This window comes from Vicia villosa, unplaced genomic scaffold (assembly GCF_029867415.1).
Source record: "Vicia villosa cultivar HV-30 ecotype Madison, WI unplaced genomic scaffold, Vvil1.0 ctg.000030F_1_1, whole genome shotgun sequence".
NCBI lineage: Eukaryota > Viridiplantae > Streptophyta > Magnoliopsida > Fabales > Fabaceae > Vicia > Vicia villosa.
The window spans coordinates 1,153,908-1,168,614 of NW_026704964.1; the positions used below are offsets into that span (position 1 = coordinate 1,153,908).

General features: G+C 31.0%; 1 protein-coding gene across 1 annotated transcript; it reads right to left on the reverse strand.

Annotated features, from left to right (window-relative positions):
- Positions 1 to 12,225: 12,225 nt before the first annotated feature.
- Positions 12,226 to 13,898, reverse strand: LOC131622478 (peroxidase 15-like). The gene is made up of 3 exons (XM_058893512.1): positions 13,677 to 13,898; positions 13,407 to 13,598; positions 12,226 to 13,087 (listed from the first exon to the last, which is right to left on the reverse strand). Exons 1-3 carry the CDS (start codon positions 13,896 to 13,898, stop codon positions 12,449 to 12,451), a joined length of 1,053 nt encoding a protein of 350 aa, XP_058749495.1. The 3' UTR covers positions 12,226 to 12,448.
- Between the last annotated feature and the right edge of the window lie 809 nt (positions 13,899 to 14,707).

Below are 14,707 nucleotides of genomic sequence, written 5' to 3' on the forward strand. Positions count from 1 at the left end.
ACATTTTATTTTCATAAGTAAATTTTAAATTATATATAATTAAATATAAAATTTATTCATTAAATAAAATTAAGACAAAATCTTTTTTTAATTTTTTTAAACTAAATGAAAAATTATAACTCATTTTTAATTATGAATCAGAATAGAAATATATAATAAAAATTATTAATTTTGTAAGTGAAATATATAAATATATAATATATAAATATATAATAATTATTATAAATTAAAACACTCATTTTTTTAAATTTTTATAATTATTATATAAATATATTTATAATTAATATATAATAATTAATATATAAATATATAAATATATAATAATTTTTATAAATATATAATAATAATAATTATTATATAAAAATATAAATATATAAATTAAAACACTCATTTTTTTAAATTTTTTTGTAAATATATAAATATATAATAATTATTATAAATATATAAATATATAAATAAAAAATTATAACTCATTTTGTAGATGAAATTATTTTAATTTTTTTAATTAAAATTATTTTAAATTTTAAAATATGAATCTCATAACTCATAAATTATATCAAAATACATAATTATTATTATTTATTACTCATAAATTATATCAAATTTACGATATGTGAATTAATTAATATCCCAAAATTTTTAATTTTTGGAATTTTTAATTTTTTTTGGAGATGCATCTCCGAATTAATCAAAATCCCAATTTTTGGGATTTTTTCGGAAGTGCACTTCTGAAATCTGGAAAAATTTAGAAAAAAAATATTTCGGAAATGCATTTCCGAAGCAGGGTAAAGTGGGATTTTCGCTGGGGATGACCCCATAGGGAGGTGGGTAAAGAAAAAACCTAAATATTTTAGTTACACTTTTTTTTTTCTTAGTATAAATTAATTTTATCACATTTAAAATAAATTATACTTACCTAAAAAAATGTAATTACCATAATAACAGGAGTTTATTATAATAGTGACAGGAGGTTAATAATTATAAAGAAATAATTTAATTGGTGTTTGAAAACTTTAAATAAGAAATGAACAATTGAGGTTCCATTGATAAATAGTTTCAATTAAATAGTTTATTACCAATTTTCTGAAAACAAGTGTTTCCAATCTTTTTCTTTTTCAACAGTCACTTTCATGCCATCAGCACATCACTCACATTAGATATTTCCAAATCTATCTTCTTGGTTTTAAATAAGATTCGGCTTATTGTGCAAATTGAGCTGGAAGCTAGTGCTTCATTAAAGCCAGCAGTTATGATTTCCATCCTCTAAGACCCCAACTTGTGTTTTCATTTTTCAAACATATTTTTGTCAAATGTAGTCTTTTAAAGAGAATCACACAATTTAAATGTTGATTCATTATTACTAGTTCAACGTGTTTTGTTATGGTAGAACTAGAATCATTATTACCGCCTTTAAACCTTAGGTAAGATATTTTATAATACAAAAGTAGATTCTTGAATATCTTAACTTTAAATATCTTAAGGAATAATAATGTTTAGTAAAGCCTGTAAAGTTTGCTGCAATAATGTTTTTTGAAGTATAATAATGTGGATGCATCTTTTATGCTGGATCGTCACAATTTAGTTGATATCTGGATTTGTCTTGGGAATAAATTTAACGTGTTTGTAGAGAGGGGAGCTCGTTTTATATGTTTGCGCAGGGAACCACTTGCTCTATTGCATTGCATGATATTTGTTGGGTGAATGTTTCGATAAACTTTGTGGTGGATTAGAAAAATTGAAGTGGATTCCTTATCCACCTCCATTATTATAAGGTTAACACATGATTTGGTTCTTTAATTCGTAGTACTAACTAAACTTAAGGGTATTGGAGTACCATATTTTTTTATTCATATATTATTTTATAAAAAAGTTGATTTATAAATTATCAAATATTAATTCTTTAATTTAGAGTTACACTAAAAAGTAAATAAATATAATAAAGAATTATTTTATTAAATTTTAATTTAAATTCTTCCAAACAATTCTAATTTAATTAATATTATGTAATAGTTTTCTTGTATAAAAAAGATTAACTTCTTAAGTATCTGAATAATTAAAATTTTAATGTTGTAATTATAACATATATGTCAATGACGTAGTAATAAGAAAAATATTAATGTATCTATTTAATCCCTAAATTATAAAAAATATTTTATTAAATACTTATATTATGGAAAATACATCAATTCAATCCCTTTAACAAAACAAAAAAATCACATTATTTTAAATTTGATCATTACTAAGGAAAAAAATATACAATAAATATATAAATATGAAACTAGTACTTAAAGTCATCATATTCATCGATTATATATAATATGAAGTAGGAGTCTCAAAATATGACTTTACATAAAATAATGATAGCTAAAGGCATTATAATACAAAAAATTTAGACAAAGTAGAAGAATCTTAAAAAGTGGCTACGAAATAGTTTAATACCAAAAGGCATAATTAAAAATAAGAATCTCATGAAACTACACTCACTTCTGTGTCTATATGCTTGCTTGCTACTACTGGATATGTTTGATGTGGTAGTTAGTGTTAGGAAACATGCAATCCATGGAAAGGAGAGAAAAGAAATGTTGATACTTGTATATTGATTAGAGCAAAAATATTACATATAAGAAAGATCGTTATATATATGTATGTATGTACTAACTAACTAGTAATTTTTGTAAATTATTAACAATGATTAATAATATGAATGTGTTCCAAAATGACAAGGAAAATATGTTAGTGGATTTAAATTTTGAATTCGAAAGCTGGCAATACTTCATGAAGTGTTGCAGAATGAAAACATGCAACTCTTGGTAAACGTTGCAGTAGGCCAAACATTGTAACTTTTGGAAAAAAGAATTGTTTCACCAATGGTCACTACCTTGTGAAACAATACCAATATTGCCTATAAATAATTCATTTCGAATTCAGAAAATAACAACAAAAATGTACACCCTCTTCACCGAAAACTCCAGATACTCTTCACTACATTCGAGTTTTCGTCGGTCTTGCGCAGACTCGAGAAGGCTGAATTATCCTGAGCATTCCTGCATGAAAACTCCAAGAAAAATCGGAGGTGCTTGAAATACTATAAGGAAAGTGTTTTGTACAAGATTCTAGCCTCGATTCCATTCGGTTTAAATATATTTCTAACACTAACCAACTTTAACTAATAACTATTTTACTATATCTCCAATAGTCCCCCGCAAGTTGGAAGGTGTTCACAACACTTCCAACTTGAAATGAGCAATACATCAAATCAAAAGAAAAAAAATAAGAAGTCGAAAATAAATCGACAAAGATTAAAGCCATAAAAGGCAAAAGCTTAACCATAAAGTAGAAGCCACAACTCAAGGTTTAGCTACTTTTCAAAAGAATCAAAGCTTAACTATCATAAGATAGAAGCACATTAAGAAAGCCAACAAAGGGCACAAAGCTTAACTATCATAGGATAGAAGCACATAAAAAAAGCCAACAAATGGCACAAAGCTTAACTATCATAAGATAGAAGCACAACAAGTGAATGTCGAAATGTCTAATGGCTACAAAGTAAAGCAACAATACTTAATGTTGTGCTAAAGGTAACTTAGCACATTAGAGGACCAACAATTCAACTATAAAGTGATCAAGTAGTATGATTGATGGCTAGAGAATGAAGCAACAATATCAATGTTGTGCTCAAGATGATATAACACATAAAAAAAACAAATAGTCAATCGACAATCAACCAAATACAACCTGTACAAAACAAGGCAGTAAAGAGTAGATGAAAGAGCTCAGAGTTGTCTTCAATCTTTACAATTGTAGATAAACCAAAAAACACCATTCACTAGGTGAAGCAAGAATGCATTTTCAAATAGCCAAATCAATCCATGAATAAGATTTCCAAACCAATATGTGAATGGTCTTTGCACATTAATAACCATGTTGTCAAATTTGTAACCATATGTAACAGAAACTGAAATTAACTCCTTCATGAACTAAAATGGAAGACCAATTTGTACTACAAATCCAAGACAATATTATCACAGTACTTGAACTTGCATTAGAACTTGGAACTTGTCTTCAAAAGCAACATTTTACAACCAGCATGTAGGCATTACATTGTATGAGAAAATAATTTCTAACTTCATCAAACCAAATTCAACCTAGAGTATTCTCAATATTGCAAATAAATCATTTTTGAAACATTAACATGTTGATTGGACTCACGAATTCAAACCAGTAACAAAGTGCAGCAATAACACTCTCAAGGATACACTTTCTGGAAGTCTTCAACTCTTAAGGCAAAACATAAATCTCCAAAATTTTCCAAATCTAAAATTATGCATTTCTTTCATCAAAAAAATGCATATCTTCACCGATACTTGCAACAAACCCCAAATTCTTGCCAAATCACAGGCTAGAAATGGAATAAACTTGTATCACAAAACACTTGGTGCTCATAGAAAAGGTAGAAATCAATAAAAGGACCATCCAAAAACAGCTATGTCCAAACTTGTTAGATCCACACATGTGAAAGATTCAAATGAAATCTCAAGTTGAAGAAAAATTATCCAATCATGTTGTACAAACTTTAATGACCTCATTGGTCACATAAACCACAAGCATCAAAATGATGAAGCAGCAAAATAGTACTTATCCATCATAAATTTACAACTCAAAGTTGTCTTCAATCTTCATATAATTGCAACATTTAATCAATCATCAACAATTTCAATTCCATGATTTGCTTACAAAAAAAAGTTCAAACCATGCATCAATGTAAAACTATAGACCAATGAGATTCATCATATCAGAACCAGCTTAAAACATGATCCAGAGGCCAAAGAATAAGTCATAATCCAGATATGAATTAATCTAATCTTGAGCAAAATAAACTTCAAGAATATTAAATTTCACCTTCAACCTTTCAAATCAAGAAGTCTAACCTCAAATGTAATACAATGAGCTTCAAAGACAAACCTTTAAACCACGACTATGTGGAAACGATGCAAACAATAACGATGTCAATGGTGTTTGCAATTGTGAGTTACCGCTATCTCCGACGAACTACCGAACCAACATCGTCAAAACAGAGAAAAGACGCAACCAAAATTTAAAAGAATCACCATCTTTGAGATTTGCGATGTTGACGAAAGAGGTTGCGAAGCAATTAAACGAAATCCTTCGAAACTTGTTAAGGTAAGAACTGAATTGCAAGAATCGCAAGAATCGCAAGCTGAAACTGAGATATCAGAGGATCACATACAAAAGTTGATGCCTACAACGTCAAATCGCAACACCACAAAGTCGATGCTGGTATCAACAAAACTCAATATCGGAACCAAAGGAATGAACGAAAACGTCAATCGAATCCGCAATCATAGATGTTGGAAAATTGGAACCTTAAGATCTAGGGAAAATCTTTGATGAAAGATGAAACCAAATCAATGAAAATAGAACCAAAGTAATTGAAACTGTATCAAGAAATTGAATAGAAATTGAAAAAAGTGGATGATGAATCTAAAAACAAGAGATAAAGAGAAAAGGTAAAAATTGTTTTCTCATAAAAAATCAGCGGAAAATTTCCTTTCAAGGAGGATATCAAAAATACTCTGATACCATATTAGGAAACATAACATCCATGGAAAGGAGAGAAAAGAATGGTTGAAACTTGTATATTGATTAGAGTAAAAATATTACATATAAGAAAGATGATTACATTTTGACTATTCTAGAGCTATATATAGGTACTAACCAACTAGTAACCAACTTTAACTAATAACTATTTTACTATATCTCCAATAGTTAGCATTTCTGACAGAAACATCAAACTTAAAAATTGGATTTTTTATCTCAATCAACAGTCCTACACCATAAATTCAACTTACATTTGGCTTATTGTTATTTTGTGTGAAATTATTACATGCTTTAAAGATGATTAACAGCATCGTAGCGTGATGTATTGTTCTAACGAAGATTTAGAGGTTCATTCCATGTAATAATTTTCTTAAAGCAATAAGAATAAATATGATTTTTTTTACACAAAATGTATCCTTTAATATGTTATGATTAGAGGTTTTTTTGCCAGACAAAACTTGTTAAGGAATTTGGCACTATTCTCGAATTGATAATTAGATCAACTTTATTATAGGTTCTCTTTTGATTAGATAAAATCATGTCTAAACTAATTCTCCTTTTGATAAATTTACTAAGAGTTTCATGCGGATCCTCAATTTTATTTTTCAATTTCTCACAACCTACACATTTGATATCAATATTTTTGGAAAGAGTGGAAACAAATTTAAAGCTTAAAACAAGTTTTTCTAAGTTGATGCATTTTCTAGATTAATGTATCATTTTGAAGAGATGTGATATGGTTTTTAGATGTGGAGATAATATATTCCAGTCAACTAGTTTCTTTATTAAAATTCTTACATATGGAAAATAATTCTTGGAAGGTAAGTTTAAATTTAGCTTTATTTAACTCATCTTCTTCACTCATCTTATTCTTCGTAGTTTGTCATAAAGACATAATTTATCTTTATGGATCTATGTGTTTGTAGATAATACGTGTGTAAAGATATTTTTGGTTTTGACGTTGACAATGCTCTTAAAAGAAGTCTTCATCAATCTTGATGTTTAAGGTTTGTTCGTTCAAATGACATCATCTGATATGTTGATCAAAATGGTGGTGTTTGACATGTTTATCAAGTGGCAGTGCTTGATATGTTGATCAAGTGGTAGTGCTTGATATGATTATCAAGTGTTAGTTCTTAATGTATTGATCAAGTGGTGGTGCTTAATGATCAAGGTGGCGTATTGTCAGATGATCAAGTTGAAGTGATTAAAATATCAAAGCCTTTGTTGTTGTGATCATGTCTTGATCAGTTACATTTGATGTGTCTTAAAGATCAAGCTCATTTGTTATAGTTATGATCAAGTTGTGTTTCCTGGAGATCAAGGGTATCAATACCTATTTGTAGAAGAAAATACTTTATGTCAAGTAGTGTTCTGTGAAGTTAACAAAGATCTTTGATTAACCTGTTTGTTTTATAATGATGTGGCAATTGAAGATTCAAGGTTCCAATTGAAGTGTAAAGTCAAAGATAATGTGGCAAGGGACCAGAAGCTTTGGATATTGAAAAAAAGGAAGTGTGAAACTTCGTCGAGTCTTTTACAAGTGATCAATGTTTGTAAAGGTGTAAGACTAACTCTCGACTTTACCAAGGTAAATCACACAGCACTTTCAACCCTTTGAAAAGCCTATATGCTTTTATGAAAGGCAAATCTCGGCATACATCAACAAAAACATCAACATATCAAAATAATAAGATCCACAATAACACAAACAACAACATATGAGCTCAACAAAAAAATCAATATACCTAAACAATAACATTCACAATAACACAAACAACAACAAACGATTTATTCAAAAACGTAAACATATCTCAACAAAAACATTAAGATATTCCAACAAAAACATCAAAAATATCACAACTCATAGCATAAAAGTTGGAAACATCTCACGTACCTGAAATGTAAAGAGGAAGTCAAAGAAATGAGTTTGGTGTTTCCGTCATGCATGTTGTGTAACACATTTCCTTGATTCATACGATTTGGAGAAGATATGTTGGAGTTTTATGAAGAAATGGTGTGCAAACATTAATGGAGATTAGGATAAGGCGTGAGAGAGATGTTAAGGTTTTGCTTTATGAGAGAGACGATTGTTCTATATTGAAAGGAGAGAACTTTCATTTATATATAGCTAATACTTTTTCACCATGGTTGACAATAATGAACGTGATGAAATATCTTGTTACTGAGGTACTTTTCACAACGGTTTCTTATTTAGACTGTGGTGAAAGGTATTTTAATTTTAATATAAATATAATATTATAAGGGACACGCTCTTTTTGTAACAAAAAATGGAAAATTGATGGTGATAGGATTCGAAGCATGTCACTCCAAGTACTTTTCACCATGATTGATAAGACTGACCGTGGTAGAATATATTTTAGTAAATTACAAAAAAACACCTAAAAATGAGTTATTACTACGGTTGAGTAAATCGCCGTAGTAAGATGATGTTACGAAATATATATTTTATAGTAGTGTCCAATTGATTATACCTTAGATTTCTTTTTTTAAAGAAAATATAATATATAGAATAAAGGTAAAGAAGCACTAAGGCCAAAGTACATAAAATGAGACTGGAAGAGGCATAAGCGGTACCAAAGAAACCCAAGCAAATTAATAACCACCAAACCCTATCAACAAAAAAACACACAAAAAGGAAGAAAAAACCAAAAGGACAAAAAGAAGGCATCAAACAAAGAACGAGCTAGAACTCCCTAGCCCAGGACCTGCGAAAGCAGCAACCAAACTCTACTGAAGTAATAAGAGCACGCCAATAGGAGACCGAAGACACTCCAACGGCTATTGGCTCAGATGCCTGATAGGGTTATCGAGTCATGTCGAGAAAGTAGATGAGTCCCTAACAACTAAGAGAATATCAGCTATCCACGAGTTCTCATGCTAAAAAAAACGAACTCTTCTCCACTTAAAATCCCAAATCCAAGACTTCCTCTCCCACTTAAACACCTCCCCCACTGTTGAAGCGGTAAAGCAGCAAGCAACAAAAGTTTTGGAAATATTTATCTGAGAAATTATCGTCTCCACAGGGATTAGTGCATTGAACTATTGTTCGATAAGTCTCGTGTTTATGAGTTTGGGTTAAAATGAGTTTAAAGTAAATTGCGGGAATTAAGCTATGAACAAGAACAAAAATTTCATAATTCGGACAATAGAGACTCCCGAGATTTGGAACTCATATACCTGTTAAATACTTAAACTTACTACTCAGTTGAAATCAACCTAAACTACTAATCAACATCATCACATATCGCTCACATGGAGGTTATCTCTAACGCAAAGTGAGACAACGACCGTATTACTCGCGTCGACGATCTCTCAGCACAACACGAGCAACACAGAAGCATTAAGAACCGACACTAAAGTGAATACTAAGTTCTAATATATATCTAGAGTTAAAACCTAATAAATATTCTTCCTAAACTCGGATTCGAATCATCCATCTCTGCAACAATCCAAACCCGCATAGAGAAAGCAATCACTAATGAAGATTTGTAATGAAAGCATTAAACAACACCATGAGCAATAAATATACATATAAACAAAGCATACTTACAACAAAACCCCAATATAAATGGTTACAAAGATAAGAGGAAGAGAAGAAAACCCAATTTCTCGCGGTGTCAAACATGATCCACTAAGCTCCCGACCCCGGATCATCCATGAGCAAGCCATAAATATTGTTTTCTAAGCTCTAATGTACAAAAAATGAAGGTGATGACTTTGGGAACAAATACCCCAAAGCATAACCCTAAAAAATCTGATTTTTCCCTATTTAATGACTTTCCAAACCGCCTAGACCGCGCTTAGCGCGCAATTCCGCGCTTAGCCCGCTCAACAGAAAATTGAAATCTTATTTTGGCCATATCTTGAGAACCGTAACTCCGATTTGCACCCGGTTCGAAGCGTTGGAAATCTTATTCCATGCTCTATCTAACAATGAATAAATATCAATGAAATTGATGATTTTTCTCATATTTGTTTTGAGCCTTAACCGCCGATGAACTGCTCAAAATCGCGTGTTTGAAGTCGTGTCTTCGACACTTTATTGATCGTGCTCCAAATACGCATCAATACCTACAAAAAGATACAAAAACTATCAAACTGTATCAAAGTATATGAAAATACAACTATTCACAAAGTATACGGATTTACAAACAAAACGGGGAATTATTCAAACGGTATTAACAAAAAGTATTGATAAGTGCAACAAATTATATACACAAAATAACTATATTTTTGCACTTATCACCCACTAAACAGTCGTTCTGTTTTGAGATAGAAAAAAAGCTACAGAAACCTGACTTTATGAGGAATCGGACCCAACCAAGGATCACTTTATAACAAATTGAGGATTCCTAAAACCAACTTTCTTAATAACATTAGTGTAAAACTAGTATGAGGGATCTTCCCCTTTTACCTCTAGGAGATACACCTCTGTCCAATAAGAAGATGTTAAGCAAAGAAAAACAACTCTGCCTCCTGAGATAGAAGTAGTCGGAATAACTCCATATCTAGATGATAAGATATCCTACCATAAGCCTGAAATAGCCAAAATTAACTCCACCCCCATTTACCCAACAAAGTCAGATTAACCACCGCCTAAGCCACCAAACTTAAAGGATTTACAAACACCATACCACCTAACCGTAGAAATCTTAGAGCCCCCTCTAACACCACCCCACAAAAATCGTCTTTGATTAACATAATCTTCTTCCAAACTACCTTAACATTCATCTTTCAAAAAGACAAAAAGAAGACAGTAATAACGTTAAGAATAAAATTAAGAAGAATCATCCGCCTTCCTAGAGATATATACCCATTCCGCCAAGAGTGATGCCACATAATTATAAGGGAAACTAAAAGTTTTCTAGTACAGTACAACTAAGGATTCATCCTTATTGGAAAGCAGGATCATAATGTATCCCAATCTGCTCTTGGAGAAATTTACCCAAAGACCTATGGCTAGCCCAAAAGCTCTAAGAGTAGTCGTGATTGACTAGAGGTTTTCATAGGATGACTCTACCATATTAATTATATCATTCACATACTCAAAATAAGAGACAGTGAAGTCTGAGAAACCCACACAAATATCTGAGAAAGAACATTGGTCCACAGCCCTAGAGAACAGTCCATCAAGGCCTTACACTACCAAGAGAAAGAGAAAAAGAGCCTTATGGCCACCTTGCTTCAATCCCTTTGTGATACGGATTTCTTATAGGTTGGGTCACCATTAACCAAGACCACAAGAATATCATTAAAAAAACATGTGATAATCCAACTTATCCAATTAATCGAGGTATGAGCTTTCTCAATATCAACTTTAAAAATGAAGCAAGATATTTTAAGCTTATTGGTTAGATCCGCTAACTAATTTACGGCTACAACCTCATCCATTAGGAATCTAGGTAACTAGTTAGAAGAAATAAGCTTCTCCATAACATCAGCGAGCCTACCCACTAAAAGTTTAGCCAGGAGTTTATAGAGTGATCCTACAAATTAAATAGGCTGAAAGTCTCTCATCTGAGATGGACAGTCGACCTTAGGAATCAATGTCACAGAAAATATAGATAAACTGTGAAGAGAGAAGGAAATTGGTGGAACAACTTGAACGCATTCCCAATCCCATCCCTAAAGATGAGTCAAAACCTCATAAAAAAAGGAGAAATTGAACCCATCTGATTTAGGACTCTTGTTACCATCACACAAAGAAATCGTTGGGTCGATCTCTACAAGGAGAAATGGGATCGTGAGACTAACACAGTCGTCCTCTAAGAGATATGGAAAAGGGTCCCCATCCAACCAGGTTCGATCCATGAGAGGTTCTTTAAAGTGATTAGAGAAGTAATCAACCATACCTCATGACAAATCTCTACTACCAAAACATCACCTATCTTAAGAGTTAAAATTGCATTTCTCGTAGACCTGCTCCTGATGATGCAAGCATGAAAGTAACTGGTATTGGCATCATCCTTGTGAAGCCACCTAACTCTAATTCTTTGGGAAAAACTGAACATCTTTAATCCGAAGTTAGATTTCTTAACACAAAGATTAACGTCTACTTTATGTAGTTAAATTTATAGTCTACAACTTAGCTTTTTGCAAAAATTACGTATGGTATTTGAGGTTATAGTATGATTTTCATAATTAGGGTTATATATTTCTAACTCAACACAATTGCTTGATTTTTCAAATAAAAACATAAAGACTTGATTGAACCACTGAAGAAAATATTCCTTGCAATAAGAATCATTGCATAGACATGAAAGGTTCCAACTGTTAATTCATTAATATAAACACGAAGTGTTTTCTTAAAGCATAACTATTTTTGTTTACTTTCTTCTTTGCATGATGATGATGGAAAAAAAGAGGACAATTAGAACAAAAAGTGAAAATCTCTTAAAAAGAGAGAAATAGATAGAAGTGACAAAAATCCAATGTAATATAGTGTATTTAAATTTGTAAATTTATTTAATTTAAATGTTAAAATTAGTGGCGCATCTATGAGGGACTTAAATAAACTAGCGTTAGATCATATGTTTATTAATTTGCACATACATAATCACATATCTAACTCATTAATTAATGCCAAATCAAGTTCATAACAAGCTAGAGAAAATTGGTGGTAAGATTGATAAATTCCCCATTTCATTGTGATTTCATCTAAATCACTCTCGATCCAAATATAAACTTCAAATACAACAAGATATTTCTCTCACAAACACAATAACACATGCCTCAAATGTACCTAGATATATCTTTATTTGCACTCTCCAATCACTACACTTCATATGTAGTGACCCTAATGTACTTAAATTGAACTAACAATACCAGATTCTGATGAATCCCTAGTAGCCATTCTGACACGAACTTTGTTAACAAAATTACAATGTTTTCTAATCTCTCCTTTATTCCCAGTAATCACACCAATATTCCCCATTTTAATCATTGCAGTCTCAAAGCTATCAAAGAAAGCATTTTTATCAGCACTAAACTTGTTCACAATGCTAATAGTATCAGCACCAGAAGTTGAGAAAAGCTCTTGATCACTCTGAAGCAAACCCTTTTTAACCTGAAGATTAGAGTAGTAGTTCTTGTCAAATCTATCAGGAGTAGTAGGGTCAAAATTGGCTAGGTTTGTTCCAGGTCCGCCATTAGGGCATGTTTTGCGTAACTCTTGTAGGTAACTTGTGTTGAGAGATGGATCAGGCTTTCCTGTGTTGCTGAAGTTGTATAAACGATCGACGAATAAGGAACAGTGAGCTCTTCCGATTGTGTGAGCGCCGGAAAGAGCGACTAGATCGATAGTGGTGAGGCCTTGTTTGGCAAATGTGGCTTTGAGTTGGTCTAATGTGTTGAAAGGAGCTGGAAGATTTTGATTAGCAAGTGATTGGTTTGCTGTTAAACCGTCTCTTCTTCCTAAGGGAACTTTCCAATTAGGACCTTGTGCCTGTCAATAGGTAAATTACATCAGATACACTCTGGCACTCTGGCACGTCAACATCGATAATAATTTATAAAAATAAAAAAAATAAATGTAATTATAAGTGTTAGTATCGAATTGATGTTGGTATCTGAGACCCACATAAACACTGACACGTCTTTCTTCAGAAGTGACGTGGCGTGTTATAGAATCATGTGTATATATATATATATATATATATATATATATATATATATATATATATATATATATATATATATATATATATATATATATATATATATATATATATATATATATATATATTATATGTGATGTGCTATACCAAAATGGAGGAAATTTGTGCAGAAAGAGCAAGAATATCAGCACAAGAAACTGTGTTAGGACAAGCATCTTCCACTGCTGTTTTGATCCGATTTATGACATCTAAGCCTCTTAAAGAGTTGATATTTGGGAAAGCATCTTGTTCAGTCACAACGGTATCAGTTTTGTTCAGCAAAACTGATGCATCACAACCCTGTTACAATGAGAAAATCGGTGTTATATTAGAAAGGCATGAAAAAATGAATATGCAGGAAAGTATATAGAGACATACTTGAACAAAACAGTCATGAAAGTGAAGTCTGACGAGACTAGCAAGCATTCTGGGATCTGTCTTGGAAACATTTCTTATGACTTCACGAACAATGGAGTGAACATCTGGACAAGTGTTTCTGTAGAAAGATGCATCAAGCTGTGCATTAGAAGAGAAGGGTAAGCCTCCAAGAAGAACCACTGCATAGCTTAGAGCTGTCAATGTGAGACCAAAGGAGTTCATTTTGTTGTTTTGAGTGTGATTGGGCATTAATCAAGCCTCTATTTTTATAGGCAAATAAATGTTGTAATTGTTATGATGACTTGTAAAGTACTTTATTTATTAATTTATTTGAAAAATTATTGCAAACGAAAGGTATCACACATATTTCATTGAACAAATAATCATTTTTATCATGTGAGTGAATGTAACTAATATTACTATGACAATTATAAACACGTCAATCACGTATATTTTGTTACTCCCCCGTTCTTTTTTAAGTATCGTTTTAGAAGAATTTTTTTTTCCTATTTAAGTGTCGTTTTATAATTAAATGTTATAATTTGTCATTTATACCCTTATTTTCTCAATAACTCCACCTCAAATTTTTCAATTAGTTATTGGAAAAAGAGAGTATATGATTGAATTTATTTGGAAAGAGAAAAATAAATAAGGGTATAATAGAAAAAGTAACTCTAATAATGCACTATCTTGGTTGAAGAGCTTTTTGCTAAAACGACACTTAAAAAGGAACGGAGGGAGTATTAATTTTATAAAATAAATTGATTTCTTTAGTAATGATACATATTTTTATTGAAAAAGGAATTACACATACCAAAAACAAAATGCGTCATTATTTTTTTTTAATGGTGAATTGAATCCTCTTAAAAAATATATACAAAATTTTAGAAGACATAATATTATTATATATGAATCTATAAATTCTTTGTAAAAGATTTTATCTTTGATTTCAAAATGTAAAAAAAGTTGAATATAAATAATATGAAAATATGTGATTGTTCGAACACACTTTTTCGTGTTTAACTAATTTA